At 41.1% G+C, this 16,595-nt stretch overlaps 1 protein-coding gene across 2 annotated transcripts in view; it reads right to left on the reverse strand.

Annotated features, from left to right (window-relative positions):
* Window positions 1-6,533: 6,533 nt before the first annotated feature.
* The window catches only part of GUCA1C (guanylate cyclase activator 1C), a 51,773-nt gene continuing 41,711 nt past the window's right edge, over window positions 6,534-16,595 (reverse strand). Inside the window, exons 3-4 of one of the 2 annotated variants that reach the window (XM_054481546.1) lie at window positions 14,987-15,074; window positions 6,534-7,096 (exon numbers count right to left, since the gene is read on the reverse strand). In XM_054481546.1, coding sequence (XP_054337521.1) covers window positions 6,909-7,096; window positions 14,987-15,074 — 276 coding nt within the window. In that variant the 3' untranslated portion in view covers window positions 6,534-6,908. Of the gene's footprint in view, window positions 7,097-14,946; window positions 15,075-16,595 lie in introns of both variants that reach the window. The other variant, XM_054481547.1, reaches the window with a different exon arrangement.

Raw genomic sequence — 16,595 nt, forward strand, 5'->3', positions numbered from 1 at the left:
GTGAGTGATAGAGATGAGATCTGCATGCATGGAAGCCTGTGACCTTTTTCTTATATTTTACAATGGAAATATGCAGGACTCCATGGCCCCAAGGTACTTTAAAGGTCAATGCTAGGAGATAGAGTGTGGATGGACTCTGGCCATTTCCATGGCAACCATGGGGATGGGACGCTCAAAGAGATGTGAGAAGTTATGGTTTCCACACCTGGTCATGCATTACAACCACCATGACTATCAGAGATACACATTTCCTTTCATGTTGAAAGATTTCCAGGTAACTTTTATGTAGACAATGTATCACTGGCCTGCCATTCCGTGCTTGGTGAAGAGCACTCAGTTTTAGGTGTAGGGAAAAAAGTAAATCACCTGTGACGTGGAGTCCATAGGTAGCAATCTGAGACTCAGTGGCCAGAAGAGTCCAAAGAAATCCGGGCTTGCAATTAAATCAAATGTAAAAAATTTTTCCTCAATTTTGTTTCTAAACAATTAATCCTTTTGAGGTGCTAAAGGCATCATTTCCTGCATTGTGAAAGTCTCATGGAATGATACAATATTAGAGGTGGAAGGAAACTCAGCAATTGTTTCTCTTACTTCAAGAGCGGAGAAGACCAAGACTCAGACGTAAAGTGACTTGTCAAAGGTCACTAGAATCCAGATCTGACGCTCACTCCAGTGCAGTCTCCACCAAGCCATTCTGCCTCTCTAAATACTTTTCTCAACACTGTGTGCCATTCTGCTGAAAAAAACTTGGTATTCTCAGGGCTTAATTTCAACATTCAATTTTGCCTACCTGCAGCTGTCCCCAGAAACAAATACTGAGTACTGAAAAAGCTATTTCCTGTCCACCCAATTTTAATGATTTAAATTTCTTCAGCAAGCACAGGACCCTACCTTGGGTTTTTTTGTTTGTTTTGTTTTGTTTTTGTTTTTTTTTTTGAGACAGATTCTTGCTCTGTTGCCCAGGCTGGAGTGCAGTGGCACGATCTCAGCTCACTGCAAGCTCCACCTCCTGTGTTCGCACCATTCTCCTGCCTCAGCCTCCCAAGTAGCTGGGACTACAGGCGCCCACCACCGTGCCCGGCTAATTTTTTGTATTTTTAGTAGAAACGGGGTTTCACCGTGTTAGCCAGGATGGTCTCGATCTCCTGACCTCGTGATCCGCCCACCTCAGCCTCCGAAAGTGCTGGGATTACAGGTGTGAGCCACCGCGCCTGGCCCTGCCTTGGTTTTAAATGTCAGGACTTTTCTGTATTTCATTTTCATTTCTAAAGGTTATTCTAATATAAATGGGGGAGGGGGAGCAAAGCTTGTAGGTCTCTTCATTTGCCTCTCAGTCATGCTTTCAGTGTTAAACAAACCACATTTTCTCAGTTATTTCCCCAGTAACTTTTAGACCAACACATTTTGGAAAGAAAAATGAGGGAAACATTTGCTACACCTAAGCCATTTCCTATCTACTCTTCTGCTTTAAACAAACACTTCTCTAGCTAAAATGTTCTCTGTTCATGCCTGGAGAACCCAGGCTTCATTGAAGGAGCAGCTGCTGATTGACTGCTGCAGTGTGGGGAAGGGAGGGAAATCAGATCAGTGCTGTCCTCCTCCTGGACCAGCTGCAACTCATCTGTTTCCTTCTCTTTATCTCCATATTTTGGGCCAAAGAATCGGGGCATCTGCTTCCTGGTGCATCTTCAGTTGTACAGAAAAACTTGAGTAACATGCTGTTAGCCTAATATTTAAAATTTTTTCTGTCATTTTTATAAGGCAAAAATTATTACAAGCTTTAGTGTCTTTCTCTTCATCTTTCTCTCTTTTTAAAATAATGTCTCTTAAAAAAATAGTAAAAAAAAAAGTTACTTTCCCCAGGAAACTCTCCTTGACTGTTAATACAGGTTAGATTCCAGTTATATGCCCTCATAGCCCCTTGTATGTTAGCTTTTAGCATTTAACTACAATTACAATGAATTATTCAATCATGTAACTCATTGATGTCTCTTACCCACTATGACGGCAAGGACAATATATGTCTGATTTACTGCTTTATCCCTGGCCTAGTATAGTGCCATGCACCTGGAAAGCACTCAGTAAATATTTCTTCAATGAAAAAAGTAAAATAAAATAATATCTCTTTACTTCGAAGCATCAAAAATTGTGGTAAAAAAAAAACAAAAAAACAGGAAAGTAGTAGGAAGATCTAGATTCTTCTTAAACAACGATGTCATTCTGGTTTGGCCACTGCTCTTTGGTCAATGGGAGTCTCAGAAATTAATTAAGGTTCTCCAGACACTTGGCCCACATACCATGGAATCCCTTACTTGAAATGTTACTGTATAGCAGCCGGGTGCGGTGGCTCACACCTGTAATCCCAGCACTTTGGGAGGCCAAGGTGGGCAGATCACGAGGTCAGGAGATCCAGACCATCCTGGCTAACATGGTGAAACTCCGTCTCTACCAAAAATACAAAAAATTAGCCGGGCATGGTGGCGGGCGCCTGTAGTCCCAGCTACTCCGGAGGCTGAGGCAGGAGAATGGCGTGAACCCGGAAGGCGGAGCTTGCAGTGAGCCGAGATCACGCCAGTGCACTCCAGCCTGGGAGCCAGCGAGACTCCGTCTCAAAAGAAAAAAAAAAAGTTACTGTATAGCCATAAGAAGGAAAACTCATGGAATTCCAATTAAATACAATAAAACTGAACAAAAGTTTTTTAAAAAGTCACTGGACAGTAGGCTCTGCTTAAGGCTTATCATCTGAAAGAGGAAGACATTTATTTTAAAATATTCGGTCTATTAAAATACCATGACTTGATATGTAGATTAGGACTATTCCTTTGGACTCAGCATCATGTTGTTAAATTGCAGAGAAAATGATGGAGAAGGAGCAGAACTTTGGTACAGATGACTTTAAGGAGAGTTGAGGGAAAGAATATGGCTTTCCCCCATAGTCTCTCTCTCTCTTTCTTTTCCCCTCACCTCACCTAACCATGAACATAACCTAATTTTTTTTTTTTTTACATGGAGTCTTGCTCTGTTGTCCAGGCTGGAGTGCAGTGGTGCAATCTCGGCTCACCACAACCTCTGCCTCCCAGATTCAAATGATTCTCCTGCCTCGGCCTCCTGAGTAGCTGGGATTACAGGCATGCACCACTACGCCCAGCTAATTTTTGTTTTTTAGAAGAGATGGGGTTTCACGATGTTGGCCAGGCTGGTCTCGAACTCCTGACTTCGTGATCCACCCACCTCGGCCTCCCAAAGTGCTGGGATTACAGGCGTGAGCCACTGCACTTAGCCCTAAAATTATTTTGCTCCTGAATTTCTGACTTATCTCCTTCTTTGGACCACCCTCAGAAAAACTATAACATAGATATTGTTTTATGGTTTGTTTTCTTATAATGAAAAGTTAGTATCTTCACATTCTCCCAATCCACCAACCAGTGTTTTTTGTTTTTGTTTTTGTTTTTGTTTGAGACAGGGTTTTACTCTGTCATGCAGGCTGGAGTGCAGTGGCATGATCACGACTCACTGCAGCCTCAATCTCCCAGGCTTAAGAGATCCTCCCACCTCAGCCTCCCAAGTAGCTGGGACCACAGGTGCACGCCACCACACCTGGCTAATTTTTGTATTTTTTGCAGAGATGGGGTTTTGTCATGTTGCCCAGGCTGTTCTTGAACTTATGGGCTCAAGCGATTCTCCTGCCTCAGCCTCCCAAAGTGCTGGAAATATAGATGTGAGCCACCGTGTCTGGCCTCAACAAGTTTTCCTAAGCAACCTACCAGGGTGTGCTGTGTGACACCAAGAGAGGACACCCAGATAGGACAAAGCTATTCTTTGGAAAGGAAGTGAGTACCCCTTTCACTTCTCTGCTATGAACCTGGGGGGTCAGTTTGGGAGGCAGAAGACCTGGAGCGAGCTTTGGGTACAGCGCATAGAACAGAACTTAGAAATCTAAGAGGCAGCATCTAGGGAGAAACCAAAACCAGATCTGGGCAAACTACACAAACCAGTCATGATGCCAAACGGACTATATGCTGAGAGAGAGGATCAAGGCATGAGGCAGCAGAGTGATGGGAGCCTGGGGAAGTCAAAGGGAAACTACAGGGTTTAAAACAGACAGTGGGAGGCGAGGCCCAGGCTAAAGCTGAGCTTGGATGCTCTTAATATGCTACCTATGTTGGTGATGGTGTCTGGACGGTGTCTCCTTGGCTCGTCCTACCCATCCCATCTGTGCTGGTAATTAAGTCATGAACTCTCAGCTCCAAGCCCATCCTTCTATAATAGGCTCTGTGATGCTGGGGTGGAGTCCTACTGACAATTCTCCTTTGCCAGCTGTTTCCCTGGTAGGCTCAGCCCATAGCGGGTGCTAGAGAGAAACTGCTAGGCAAGAGGAGGTAGAACGACCTGATCCCTCCCGCTCCTGTCAGCCTTGCCTCAGCAACAGCCCTGTCGTAGCAGTGATCGTTGATTGCAATGCTTTTCCTACATTCCTCTGAGGCACCCTGTGTTCCTTCCATGGAAAACTGGGTCCCAGCTCTCCTCTTTCAAGCTTCTGTGTTCTAATAACCCCAACCTCTTCCCTTTGCTCCCCTAGCCTAGGATGGTAGCTGCTTCCTGCCATTACTGGTTCTGTGTTATTTCTGTGTCCTCTCTTTGCATTTCCAGTCTTCCAATGCCTTTTAAATCAATTCCTTATATTAAACTCTCTCTGTTAATATAAGTGTGGTCTCCATGTGTTTCCTTGACTGGATCTTGCCTGACTGAAGGGTCAATCCTGTTGAAGGTGGGGAACCCACCCGCTTCTTTTTCTACATGCACTGAGCACTTACTCTGGAATTTTGTTGAGTGAACTTATTTAATCCCAATAGTCCAGTGATGGTGCTGTTATCCCCATTTAATTCTGGTAGCTGAGACTCAAAGAAGTTATGTCATTTCCCCAGAGTCACAAAGTACATGCTATTAGAACATGCTAATAGAACTTGATTCAGACGCAGCCTTGCCTGACTCCCAAGCCCTTCTCTTGTATTCCAACTTGCTGCCTGCTGTTCCTGCCGGTGTCCCAACTTCCTCCTTGCACTCTTCCATCATCTCCTTCTCTTTCCTCTGAGTGGGGTGTGCAGAGGTGGTTGAATCCTGGGGCAGAGGAACAGAAGGGCCCTGAGTGCCCATGAAAGATGGGTGGAGGGGAGGATGTTGAGGCTACAGAGTCCACTGAGTTGAAAGGATCCATGAATACAATACAATGTCTGGAGTGAGAATGGCGCCACCAGTAGTGAAAATAGCCAGGCCAGGGAGGGAAGCATTGGGTGGGAATTCTGAAAGTGAAAGCCAAGATGGGGTGAACTTGGGAAGCAACAGCTTCTGCTTTGAAACTGCTGCCTTTTCTCCAAATAGGTTCTGATACCTTGAGAAAGATAAGCTACAAGGAAAAAGCTCTGTTTAGCATTATCCTTATAGCTTGCATTTGCAAATCTTAACAATACATGGAACATTGGACAGTTTAAGGCATAATGTCATCTGGCAACACAACAACTTCGTGGGATTGTTTACCTTGCTGATATTCTGGCTCTTATAATGATGTTTCCCTTTTCACTTTTAGGAGGCGCAGAGTCCAAAGAGTAACCCACCTTTTGCAAATGAGTGAACTTTGTGTCACCACCGCTACAATAATTTTCCTTATATTATCTGTGATAATTTTATTTCAACATTTTATCTTGCATTGCATACATCTTTGTGAATCTCCTTGAAATCTTTTGGGAAGAAATTCCGAGGACATTTCTACCTCCATCTATATGTTCATCTAAATGTTCATCTATAACTTTTTCTCGACCTCCATTTATACTTCATTTCTACTGCCATTTATTTCCTCCTTGCCTCCGTTTCTGCACTGATCTGCTCGGACAGCTGTGAGGGAGAAATGGATAGTCCAACTCTGTCTTTGTAGCCTTCCAGTTGTGTGCTTTTAACCCACATTTGAATATGAAAGTCTAATTATGAAACTTTTGACATAAAGATGGTTCACATCTGGTCTTAGAAACCTCCACTGTGTTTCTACAAGAAAGCCAGTCATTGACAGACATACTAATGGGCCTGTGATACAGAACTCAAGCCTTAAAAAGTTCTAACCCATCAAGAAATCCCATTCATCATTTCATTTTCTGGAAAGGATATAAAAAATGAAATGTCAGAGCTATAACGTCAGGACTGTTTAAAATGTCAAGTGCTTGTTGTTGCATAGCCTGGCTGTCTGCTGTTCTGATCAAACCTCCAACTGGCATAATAATTACAGATGATACATCGCATTTTCATGCACAACTGGACGCAAATTTATAACGAATCATATGAAAACATTCTCACTGCCCAGCCTGAAGTTTTCTCCTCTTACTACATAGCTTAAGATTTTTCTTTTGAAGCAGAGCATCATCACTAATGCAAGACAGCATTCATGAATGAGAAATAAGTCAGAAAAAAAAGTTTCTCAAATAAGCCAGACTCAGTCATTTATAATATACAGATGCAACAAGAGCAAAGAGGCAGCAAACACATTTACCACATGAATGTTTAATCTAAGAATGCTAAACTGTGGAGACATTTTCCAACTGATAATCCAGATCTATTCCAAGGTGTAGATTAAGTGCACAAGGAAACACATATGAGAGTTCTAATTTGAACGGATAGGTATGGAGACAATCCTTCAGTGTAATCGTTATGTTTTAATCTGCAGAGAGAGCACAGAAAAGCAACAATGCATCTGTTTAGGATCTTTATGGAAGTCTCTATTGGATTAAAATCAGTGCTATATTCTCAAGCCTATATGAATTATAACAAAGACCTGAAATCAATAGCATGTACATGGTGAAGATTCTGTTTCTTCTCTACTGAAATGTTGTGCTCATTGATAGCTGGGAAAGGTATTCTCACAGCTACTTCATTTTCACCTTCCCTAGACCAGCCTTGTCAGGAGATTTGGAGGAGTCTGTCTCCATGTCTGGCTGCTTCCCATTACAGATTACTCTCAGCACATTGGAGAAGTCGAAGCTCTTGTAAACAATCTCCAGGAGATCCTGATCTTTTGCCATGCCATTGATAAATTCTTCTAAAGTCAATTCCCCTGGAAAATAATAAACAGTTAATAAGAGGCTTTGTCTATACCACTCACTGGCACAAATGATATACTCACTGGTATGTTTATTGATATTCTTTTGATATCCTTTCCCCTCAACCAGACTCTAAGATCTTTGAAGATCTTCATTTAAAGAAAAAAAAAAAACATTCACTGGTGGTGTTGCCAATGAAAATAAAGATAATGAAACTATTTTTAGGTTTAGTTGAAAACATCAGGTAATGCCCCAGATGAAATAAGAGCACATATACAATTATATCTCTGCACAGTATTGGTTTTTGGACTTTTAATCTTGAAGATATGACCAAGTCTTAGGAGCATGATAGATTGGAGATTTTTAAGATCAAGACAAAATGACTACTCACAAGGCTATTTTCAATATTCTTCTCTCTGAAGAAATAATTCTTGGGACTATCTAAATCTGTGAGAAAGCTTCAACATGTGTTCATTCCACAGGTTATTTTTGCTCATTAGTTCTCTTCTCCTTTTCTGGTTTTTGAGTCCTAATCTTATTACCTTGACTTACGCCTTAGGTCTGTGCTGGCCAGCCCACTGCTGTAAATTTATCGCCTTATATCCATGTGTCCTGGCTGCCATGTTTTTCTCCTACCTTCACCCCACAAGATGACTTTTAAACATTTTTGGGGAGGTGGAATTCTCTGTTGATATAAATCATTTGAGTTGGGATTATGAGTGTGTTCAAGTTGAAGGGTACAGATGCAGTTACTGATCTCAAAGAGACTACCCAGGGGAGGTTTGTGGATGGATAGATCAGCCAAAGACAGATCGAGTGCATTCAAGAACTGGAGAAAGTACATTCAAGGAAGGAAGTCAACAGGGACTGAAGTCAGGTGTTAGGTTGTACCTATACTTTTTAATGGAGAAGACAAATATCTAAAATACCACAATATTGATTCAAATGTCAAAAAGCATGAATCATCATATATTCGTAAGACACCTCCCTTTCGGTTTCAATGCAAAATGCTAAAATGCATTTTTTAAGAGAAAAATCTAATCTGTGTTCTTTATGTTTTGCTTAGGCCAAAGAAAGGTCTGTGAAAAACCTTAGTTAACAGCAGTCAGGAGTAGGGCCCCACGTGTGTCAAAGAAAAGGAACAATTGTAGAATAAACCATAGGGAGTAGAGAAGATTGCAAATTTTTAAAAGTGGTATGTGTGTGGCAGGGGAGAGTCCCATGGGTCAGTGGCAACGGGGTAGGGAACCTCAAACAATCACAGAATAACCGCCCTTTGCAAAAGAAAGTCACAGCTGGCAAATTCCCAACCTCAGAGACTTTTCAAACTTATCGGGGCTCAGCATGACCAAGAGAGAAGTGCAAGTGGAGCTGGAGACAGTTTTGACTGTTTAGTTATCAAACTTCTCTGCTATAACTACTGGCTATAGAAGAGGCAGCATCTGAAAGAACCGGGATATAGTAGTGGTCTCAGCTGAAAAGCAATGCAGGTTACTGACATGGAAAAGAGAGAAAAGATGGAAGTATTCACTGCTGTTTTTTCACTTTCTTCAAAACACTTGTGAACTCTGCTTAACTTTTTTCATGTTACCTAACCACTTACCATAAAAAAATCTCTGTTCCAAATCATCAAACTCTACCTATAGTTACATGTTTACTATATCTAAACTACTTCTTTTGAAATTTTCTTCACTGTTTCCCTCTAGCACTCAACATTCATTCATTTATTCATCACGTTTATTAAGCCCTAACCACAATTACCATTTTCTATTACCACACAGCTACCGCCACTATAGCCGACTACACTGCTATGAATATGGTAGGTGCTCAGAAGGCACACACTGACTAATTGCCTTCCTTTATCTGATGTTCTTTAACATTGCTTCCTATTCTGCTTTAATTTGACTGTGGTTTAGGCCCCAACAAATTAAAAGAATGGGCTTCCGTATTTCCCTAGAAAGAGTCACCTGTTGAGGTCCAGAAGCTTCCCACTAAAGAATCTACCAGCAAGGCCGTGAGCAGTGGCTCACGCCTGTAAATCCAGTACTTTGGGAGGCCAAGGCGGGCAGATCACGAGGTCAGGAGTTCCAGACCAGTCTGGCCAACATAGTGGAACCCCATCTTTATTAAAAATACAAAAAAATTAGCCGAGCGTGGTGGTGGGCGCCTGTAGTCCCAGCTACTCGGGAGGCTGAGGCAGGAGAATGGCAAGAACCCGGGAGGGAGAGGTTGCAGTGAGCCGAGATCGCGCCACTGCACTCCAGCCTGGGCGACAGAGCAAGACTCTGCCTAAAAAAAAAAAAAAGCCAATGCCTGTGAGAGATGATAGAGCAGGGAGATCATGGGACTTAGAAGGAATCTAAAGTCCTTACTGAGTTTTTATTACTTTGTATAAGTAATAAAAACTTATTATATGTTTTATATACACAGACACATTTCTTTCTTTTTTTTTTTTTTTTTGAGACAGAGTCTCGCTCTGTCTCCCAGGCTGGAGTGCAGTGGCACAATCTCGGCTCACTGCAAGCTCTGCCTCCCAGGTTCACACCATTCTCCTGCCTCAGCCTCCCGAGTAGCTGGGACTACAGGCACCCGCCACCACGCCCGGCTAGTATTTTGTAATTTTTGGTAGAGACAGGGGTTTCACCGTGTTAGCCAGGATGGTCTCCATCTCCTGACCTCGTGATCCGCCCACCTCGGCCTCCCAAAGTGCTGGGATTACAGGCGTGAGCCACCGCGCCCGGCCGACACATTTCAATTTTTGTAGGACATTATTCGGAAACTTCACGATTTTATTTTAACAAGTTGAAATATATGTAATTGGAATCTACGTTGTTTAGGGCTGTTTGTTGTATTGGTGGGTGCATTCTGTAGGTCTGGGGACCATGAAGGTCAGTATCACTGGTGCTCTTTCATCACTCACTACCAATTTCAGTTTCATTAGTAATAGAATAGCTACCCAGGAATGTTTAATTAGTCCTGTTTTTGCAATCCAGTTACCTGTTGATATTCCTAAATCATGCATTTCTTCCCATTTACATCTTAAATAATCTTTTATAACAAAACAAAACATTCTCCTTCACCCTCACCCCCCTCAAAAAAAGCAGAATTTACTGTGCATGCCTGCATTAGCATTTCTGATCTAAAGAAGTCATCCTGGTTTTAAAAGAAATCAGCCTGTGTGGAGGATTTTTTTAAATTTTAATTTCTTTTCATTATAACGTCATAAAATTTTGAGCTGGGGCTGGAACAGCAGCAAATATAGGGTGGAGAAGATTCAGGAGATGAGAATAACCAAGTTTTCAAGGGAGGATGCTGGTGAAGATTTTGAATGACACAGAATTGTGTTTATTAGCAAGGTGGCACTAGAGGCATTTAGCGACATTTTACAGGAGAGCTTTAGCACGCAGTAGTTTCTTTTCCTCTCCGTGGAAACTCAGTTCCCTCTCATCTCCTGGTAATTCTCGGTTTCCCAGTTTGATTCAATGTGACCCTCGTGGTTTTTCACAATGTTCCAGTCTAAAGCACTGGTCTTTCTTGTTAGTTAATCAATAACATTTATTTATGCCCTGCCTATGTTTTTTTACCCAAAATATCTGCTCAATAATCACCCTTTTCGGCCGGGCCCGGTGGCTCATGCCTGTAATCCCTGCACTTTGGGAGGCCGAGGCGGGCGGATCGCCTGAGGTCAGGAGATTGAGACCAGCCTGGCCAATATGGTGAAACCCCGTTTCTACTAACAATACAAAAATTAGCCGGGCGTAGTGGCGGGTGCCTGTAATCCCAGCTACTCGGGAGGCTGAGGCAGGAGAATCACTTGAACCCGGGAGGCAGAGGTTGCAGTGAGCCGAGTAGTGCCATTGCACTCCAGCCTGGTGACAGAGAGAGACTCCGTCTCAACAATAATAATAATAATAATCACCCTTTTCATTTCCTCTTTGGCCTCTTTTCACCTTCACCATTTGTTATTTTGAGCCACTTAAGTCTCCCTTATTCCTGTGCCTTATTTGGCTCCATGTGAGACTTACCGAGGCACTTTCTGCACTTGATGTTGTGAACATCTATAAATCTCCCTAAATCATGTCAAGAATGATGCCTAAATAGAGCATGGTAGAATATGGATTGCTATTCTTCTGGTGATAAAGCCTGCAGAATTCCACACTTAATCATTTTTCCTGACTTGTCTTGTTGTCTTCTCTGTTTTCATTTTTGAATAATATTGAATGTTTAGCTTCAATTTTCTGCCTCTGTCTCTTCAAGCTGTCTTTCCTGATGCTTTTGTTCATAATATAAAAATAAAAATAATTTGTTAAATTATAACAATAATATGTCCTCATGATTAAAAAAATTGAACAATACAGAAGGATGTAATGAAAAGAAAAAAATTCCCCTTTAATCTCTTTCTGGCACCTGGTCTGACTTCCTGGTCAGGTAATTAATTCCTGTTAACTGATCCAGGTTTATATTTTATGAAGTTTTTAACATACATGCATATATCTGTTAATTTCCAAAAAAAAAATTCTAGATACCTTTCTTCCTATAGATAGAATTGCATATTGTGCTTGTTTCTTGATTTAATCTTTTCTTTATATCTTATATGACATCTTCTTAGCAGACACTCTTTCATTTCACAGTTATTTATAGAGCACCTACTGTGTGCCAGCATAGGAAATATCAAAGTACACAAAATGGAAATGGTTCTTGCCTTCATGGAGCTCATAGCTCTTCATCTTGTTATAAATCTAGCATTAATCCTGTACCTTTATTTTGCTTAACCTTCTAACTTTGATTTGCTATTATGAGAATTATGTTTAGAATATTTCACAACTGTTGTGTATTTTTCTGTCACAACAGATGTGATGTTGACCATTCTTTTGCAAACAATTAACAATCAAATTGGGATTTTTCATATATGTACCCAAAGTCTTTTTAGTTGTATCTTTGTGTTCTGTGATCATCTTTACTTTTGGTTTCAATATTCATTAGATTATCGGCACAATGATGTGCTTGCTTTTTATTTTAAGAAATAAAATATATATGTGTCGGCATATAGTCAACAGCATTTTGGTGTACTTAATTGAGCAACTCTATCAATGCTGATGTTTTGATAACAATGATAATGAAAAATAAAAAATTATATTTGAGGTATACAGAGTTGAGCTTTTACAAATGTGAATAGACATTCTCCTCTGTGGTGCTAACTCCCCCTTTATTTGTAAATGAAGCACTTCATGTTATTCTTTTCTGTCAAATACTGGCCAAATCCTTTTGTACTTCTGCAAATATCAACCTTTTATGTCTTCATCACTTTTTCTTCCTTGTCTTCGGTTACACTAGGCTGTCTCTGTCCACCAGCACATTTGTTAGCATCTTTTTCTTGATGTATGGAGTGATCCAGCTGTCTCTTGATGAAACAATGTAACAGCTGTCAATAATTTTTATACAAAAGCAAGTTCTATCAATTTTAGTTCTGTATATGCATTTGCTAAGAAATAGTAATACATAGTTACTCCAAAGTATATATGGATGTGGATGTGTGTCTATTTTTTTTACTTAAAATACAAGTATTTGGGGCTGGGCAGGGTAGCTCATGCCTGTAATCCCAGCACTTTGGGAGGCTGAGGCGGGTGGACCACAAGGTCAGGAGTTCGAGACCAGCCTGGCCAATATGGTGAAACCCCATCTCTACTAAAAATACAAAAATTAGCCGGGCATGGTGGGGGGTGCCTGTAGTCCCAGGTACTTGGGAGGCTGAGGCAGAAGAATTGCTTGAACCCAGGAGGCGGAGGTTGCAGTGAGCCGAGATCGCACCACTGCACTCCAGCCTGGGCGACATAGCAAGACTCTATCTTAAATAATAATAATAATAATAATAATAATACAAGTTTTTATAAGAGGAAACAATTAGTGTATTTAGTTCTATAAACTATTCTAGAAACCATAATTCATCCCCTTTTTTCTGTCGTTGACTGATTCTTGTAGGTCAAAGAGCTCATCTCTCTAACTTCAGGTAACCTCAGCTATTGCCCAGGCACAATTTCTGTTTTCTGAATTCACATCTCTTTTAACCCAGCGCTTTCTATTTCAAGTTCCTTTCTAATCACAGTCCCCATTTTATCGATTCCTTATACTTTGCCCTTGGGGAATCTTCTTGGATAGTAAACAAAAAGTCCTGAATCATATTCATGTTTTCTGGAATACATTATCTGTGTCCTCAAACTAATAGAATCTTAGTTTTTTCCTAAGAATACCAAAATCTTCGTACTTCTCCGAGGAAGGTCACTTTCCTATTTCCCTCACTCCTAGCACTAGAAGCAGTGTTCATGGATATTATCAAACATTCTTGAGCTGCCCTTTTGAAAGTCACTATGCATAAACCAAGTCTTAAAACTTTGTGATGTCCCATCTACTCATTCTTCTACATCAATGCTTTCAGCCCCAGGCTGAAATGGATGATTTACTCTACTCCAATCCCTTCCATCCTGCAGCACCTCTAAGATTAAAAACAAAGTGAAACAGAATAAAATCTACAGCACTTCTCCAGTTCGATGACCACAATTTTCAGTTGCATATTCCAAGTAAAGTCTTCATTGTCCTCATCAGACCCTCCACTCTCCATTTCTCTGGTCCTTTCCTGGCTGCACTTAGCCTCCTTATCTACTCTGGGTAGTCTGACTCTGTTTCTTACAAGCTTTCACATGTACTGGCATGTTTCATTATTTGATGTCAGTATACTAGTAGGTGAGCATACTGAATTGAGATTCAGGAGAGGCAGATCTACACCGAGGTCCTTAAGAGAAGAAGATTGATGCGACCGATGCATCTTCAGATTGCTTTCTTGAGCAGTATACTCTTGTCCAGTCGTTTGGCTTTTTTGCAGCAGTGGCTGCATTTGAGCTTCCTCCCGGCCTCACCATCCCATCCTGCCACGCTGAGCTGCCACATTTTACTAGTACAACCTGCCACACTCAACATGGGAACATGCGTCTCTACTGCCCTCTCGTGTCTACCAGAAGAAGTGATGCATGGTGGGCAGGTTGATGCCTTTGGAAGTTTTGGAATGATGACAACTGTGATTGGCATGCCAATGCCTCTTATCCATTTTTTTAAACCTTTTACTAATATCTTATATGTTTAACAATGTCAAATTTTCTGTTTTTCAAGGACCATTCCTAGATCTTCTGCCTCAATCTCAAGTCATTATGCTCACCTACCTGTTTGCTGATTTCAAAGCTATGTGGTAGAAGCACTCATTTCTCTTGGGCTGTCTGTGTCTTCTCTCTTCACTCCTACCTCTGAAGAAGAAAGGTACCTCCTCTGAGCTAAACAGGAACCCAGATTACAGAGTAGAAAGAGCAGATGGAGAAATAATTAGAAAGAGCAGAAATGTAGATAGAAAAGGTAGAAAAAGCAGAAATGGAGGCAAGTGTGGACTCTTCTCCAGAAATATTTAGTCCAAAGGAAGAAAAAAGCCTGATAGTAGAAGAAGATAGCATAAATGAAGGAAAGTTTTCTACAGTAGGGAAAACTTGAGTTTATTTATAAGCTCAAGTTTTCTATTACTGGAGAGTTTTCCTCTCCAGTGGAGAGGAACTGATTAATAGAATGTGTCTCAGAGCAAACAGCAGAAGGTACTTCATCCTATATTCTTCCGATTTATTTGCTCATCTCACCTTTACTCTTTGTATATCCCAACATGTCAAGCACCACACATTGGAAATAAATATAATCAATAAATATTTACTCAATTGAATCATACTGAGAACATTGGATTTGTCCCATTATGAAGCCCAAATCACAACTAGGGTTCTCTTGAATGGTTCCTGCTTTTGTCTAAATGACACTCCCCACTACCACCATCTCCTACTTTGTAGGAAAAGTGATCCAGTAGACAGAAGCTCCATTACCATCATTGTTTATATCAATCTTATGGAACACCAAGTTGATGAATTCTTCAGGACTCAGAGTTTGCTGGCCATTGAGGGCTTGTACCGCCTGCAAAAAGACATTAAACGAAAGAGGTCAACTTTTCTGGAAGCAAATACATTTTGCAACATTTCTGCTCCAATGTGACAGAATTTGGGGATGTGCTGTCAGTTGCTATCCAACCTGTACCAGTTGTTAAAAGTAAATAAAAAGAAAAGATTGTACGTCAGTTCTGGGTAATAAGACTTGGAAATTCAACGAACTGAATAAAGACTGAAGTCCTGTTTTATACAGCATACAGGGATCCATTCAACATATTAGATCACAACAGATGCAATGAGCCCATTGGAGAAAATATTGTAGTGGTTCCAGACCCAGAAAACAGACATTGCTCTCAATTTCAGACAGATTCATTTGGGTCTTATGGATGAAAGTAAAAGGATGACCACAATGCTGTAAGAGTCTCAAGCTTCCTCTCTGGCTTCCACCGCTGGCATCCCTGGTTCTTTGTGCCCCTTTTGTGGAATGATTGACTGGGGAGACAGATATATACACCTTAGAAGGGCACTGAATTTCTCCCACATACTGCCAGGGCCCAGGGGGCAAATGACATTTCCAGCCTTCCTAGAGGGAAGATGTAGCCAACCTCCCCTAACTCCAAGATGATTAAATTAAATGACTCAGACTTGACATGGAACTTCATAATAAAATGAAAGAGCGTTATTCATTTGGGAATTTGAACATAACTATCTTGATTGAACATGAAGGAATCTTTAGAAAAACTTCTAGCAACGTATTTCAATTAGAGGACACAATCATAAATATGACTCTGTCTCTCTTGCTGCTTCCCAAGCATTACCAACCTTGAGTTCCAGGATTAATCATAATAAATGACAGTAAAACACCAGTCTTGGCTTTAGCAAGTTTAGGTCTGATGGATCTCATGGTTAAATATAGGACAATATTTAAAGTAACAGTTACATACATATAGCATCACATTTGAAGAAAATTTTAAGGATTTCTCAGTGTTTGGTCAGAGGCTTCAAAGGCCTAGAAAATGTGGCCAGGTATCCAGTATCCCCACATTCTGAAGTGATATTAGCCCACATAAAAAGTCATAACAAAAAATCGTGAGATCTTGATTTGTTCATCACCAAGTGAAATACTGATTGGAAAGTGGAGGAGCACTGAAGGGATAATATTTTTGGAGGGAGTCGTCAGCTTGCTCTGTTTTCCTTCTTTTTTTTTTAATGGAAGCAGCAGGATCGGGGGATAGGCAAGAAGCTTTTTTTCTTCTTCTTCTTTCCTTCCTCATTTACTATGTGCAGTCTTTCTTCCCTAGTTTCCTAATCGCAGTCTCTGAGCACTCCCTATGTGGGAGCAGGAGGATGCAGGAGAGAAAGGGAAGCAGGAGAGTTCTCACTTGGCAAGTACTGTCCAGTTAGCTAATTTCCGTGTTCCCTGGCCTGAGAGGTGTAGACTCTCTCTCCTGCAGTTCTGTAGGCATGAATCATGCATCTTGATTCCAGCTGGTCCCTTTCCCGCTTAGAATTTCTTAAAATCTGCAGCCGGGCGCGGTGACTCACACCT

Source organism: Pongo pygmaeus, chromosome 2 (assembly GCF_028885625.2).
Source record: "Pongo pygmaeus isolate AG05252 chromosome 2, NHGRI_mPonPyg2-v2.0_pri, whole genome shotgun sequence".
Classification (NCBI taxonomy): domain Eukaryota; kingdom Metazoa; phylum Chordata; class Mammalia; order Primates; family Hominidae; genus Pongo; species Pongo pygmaeus.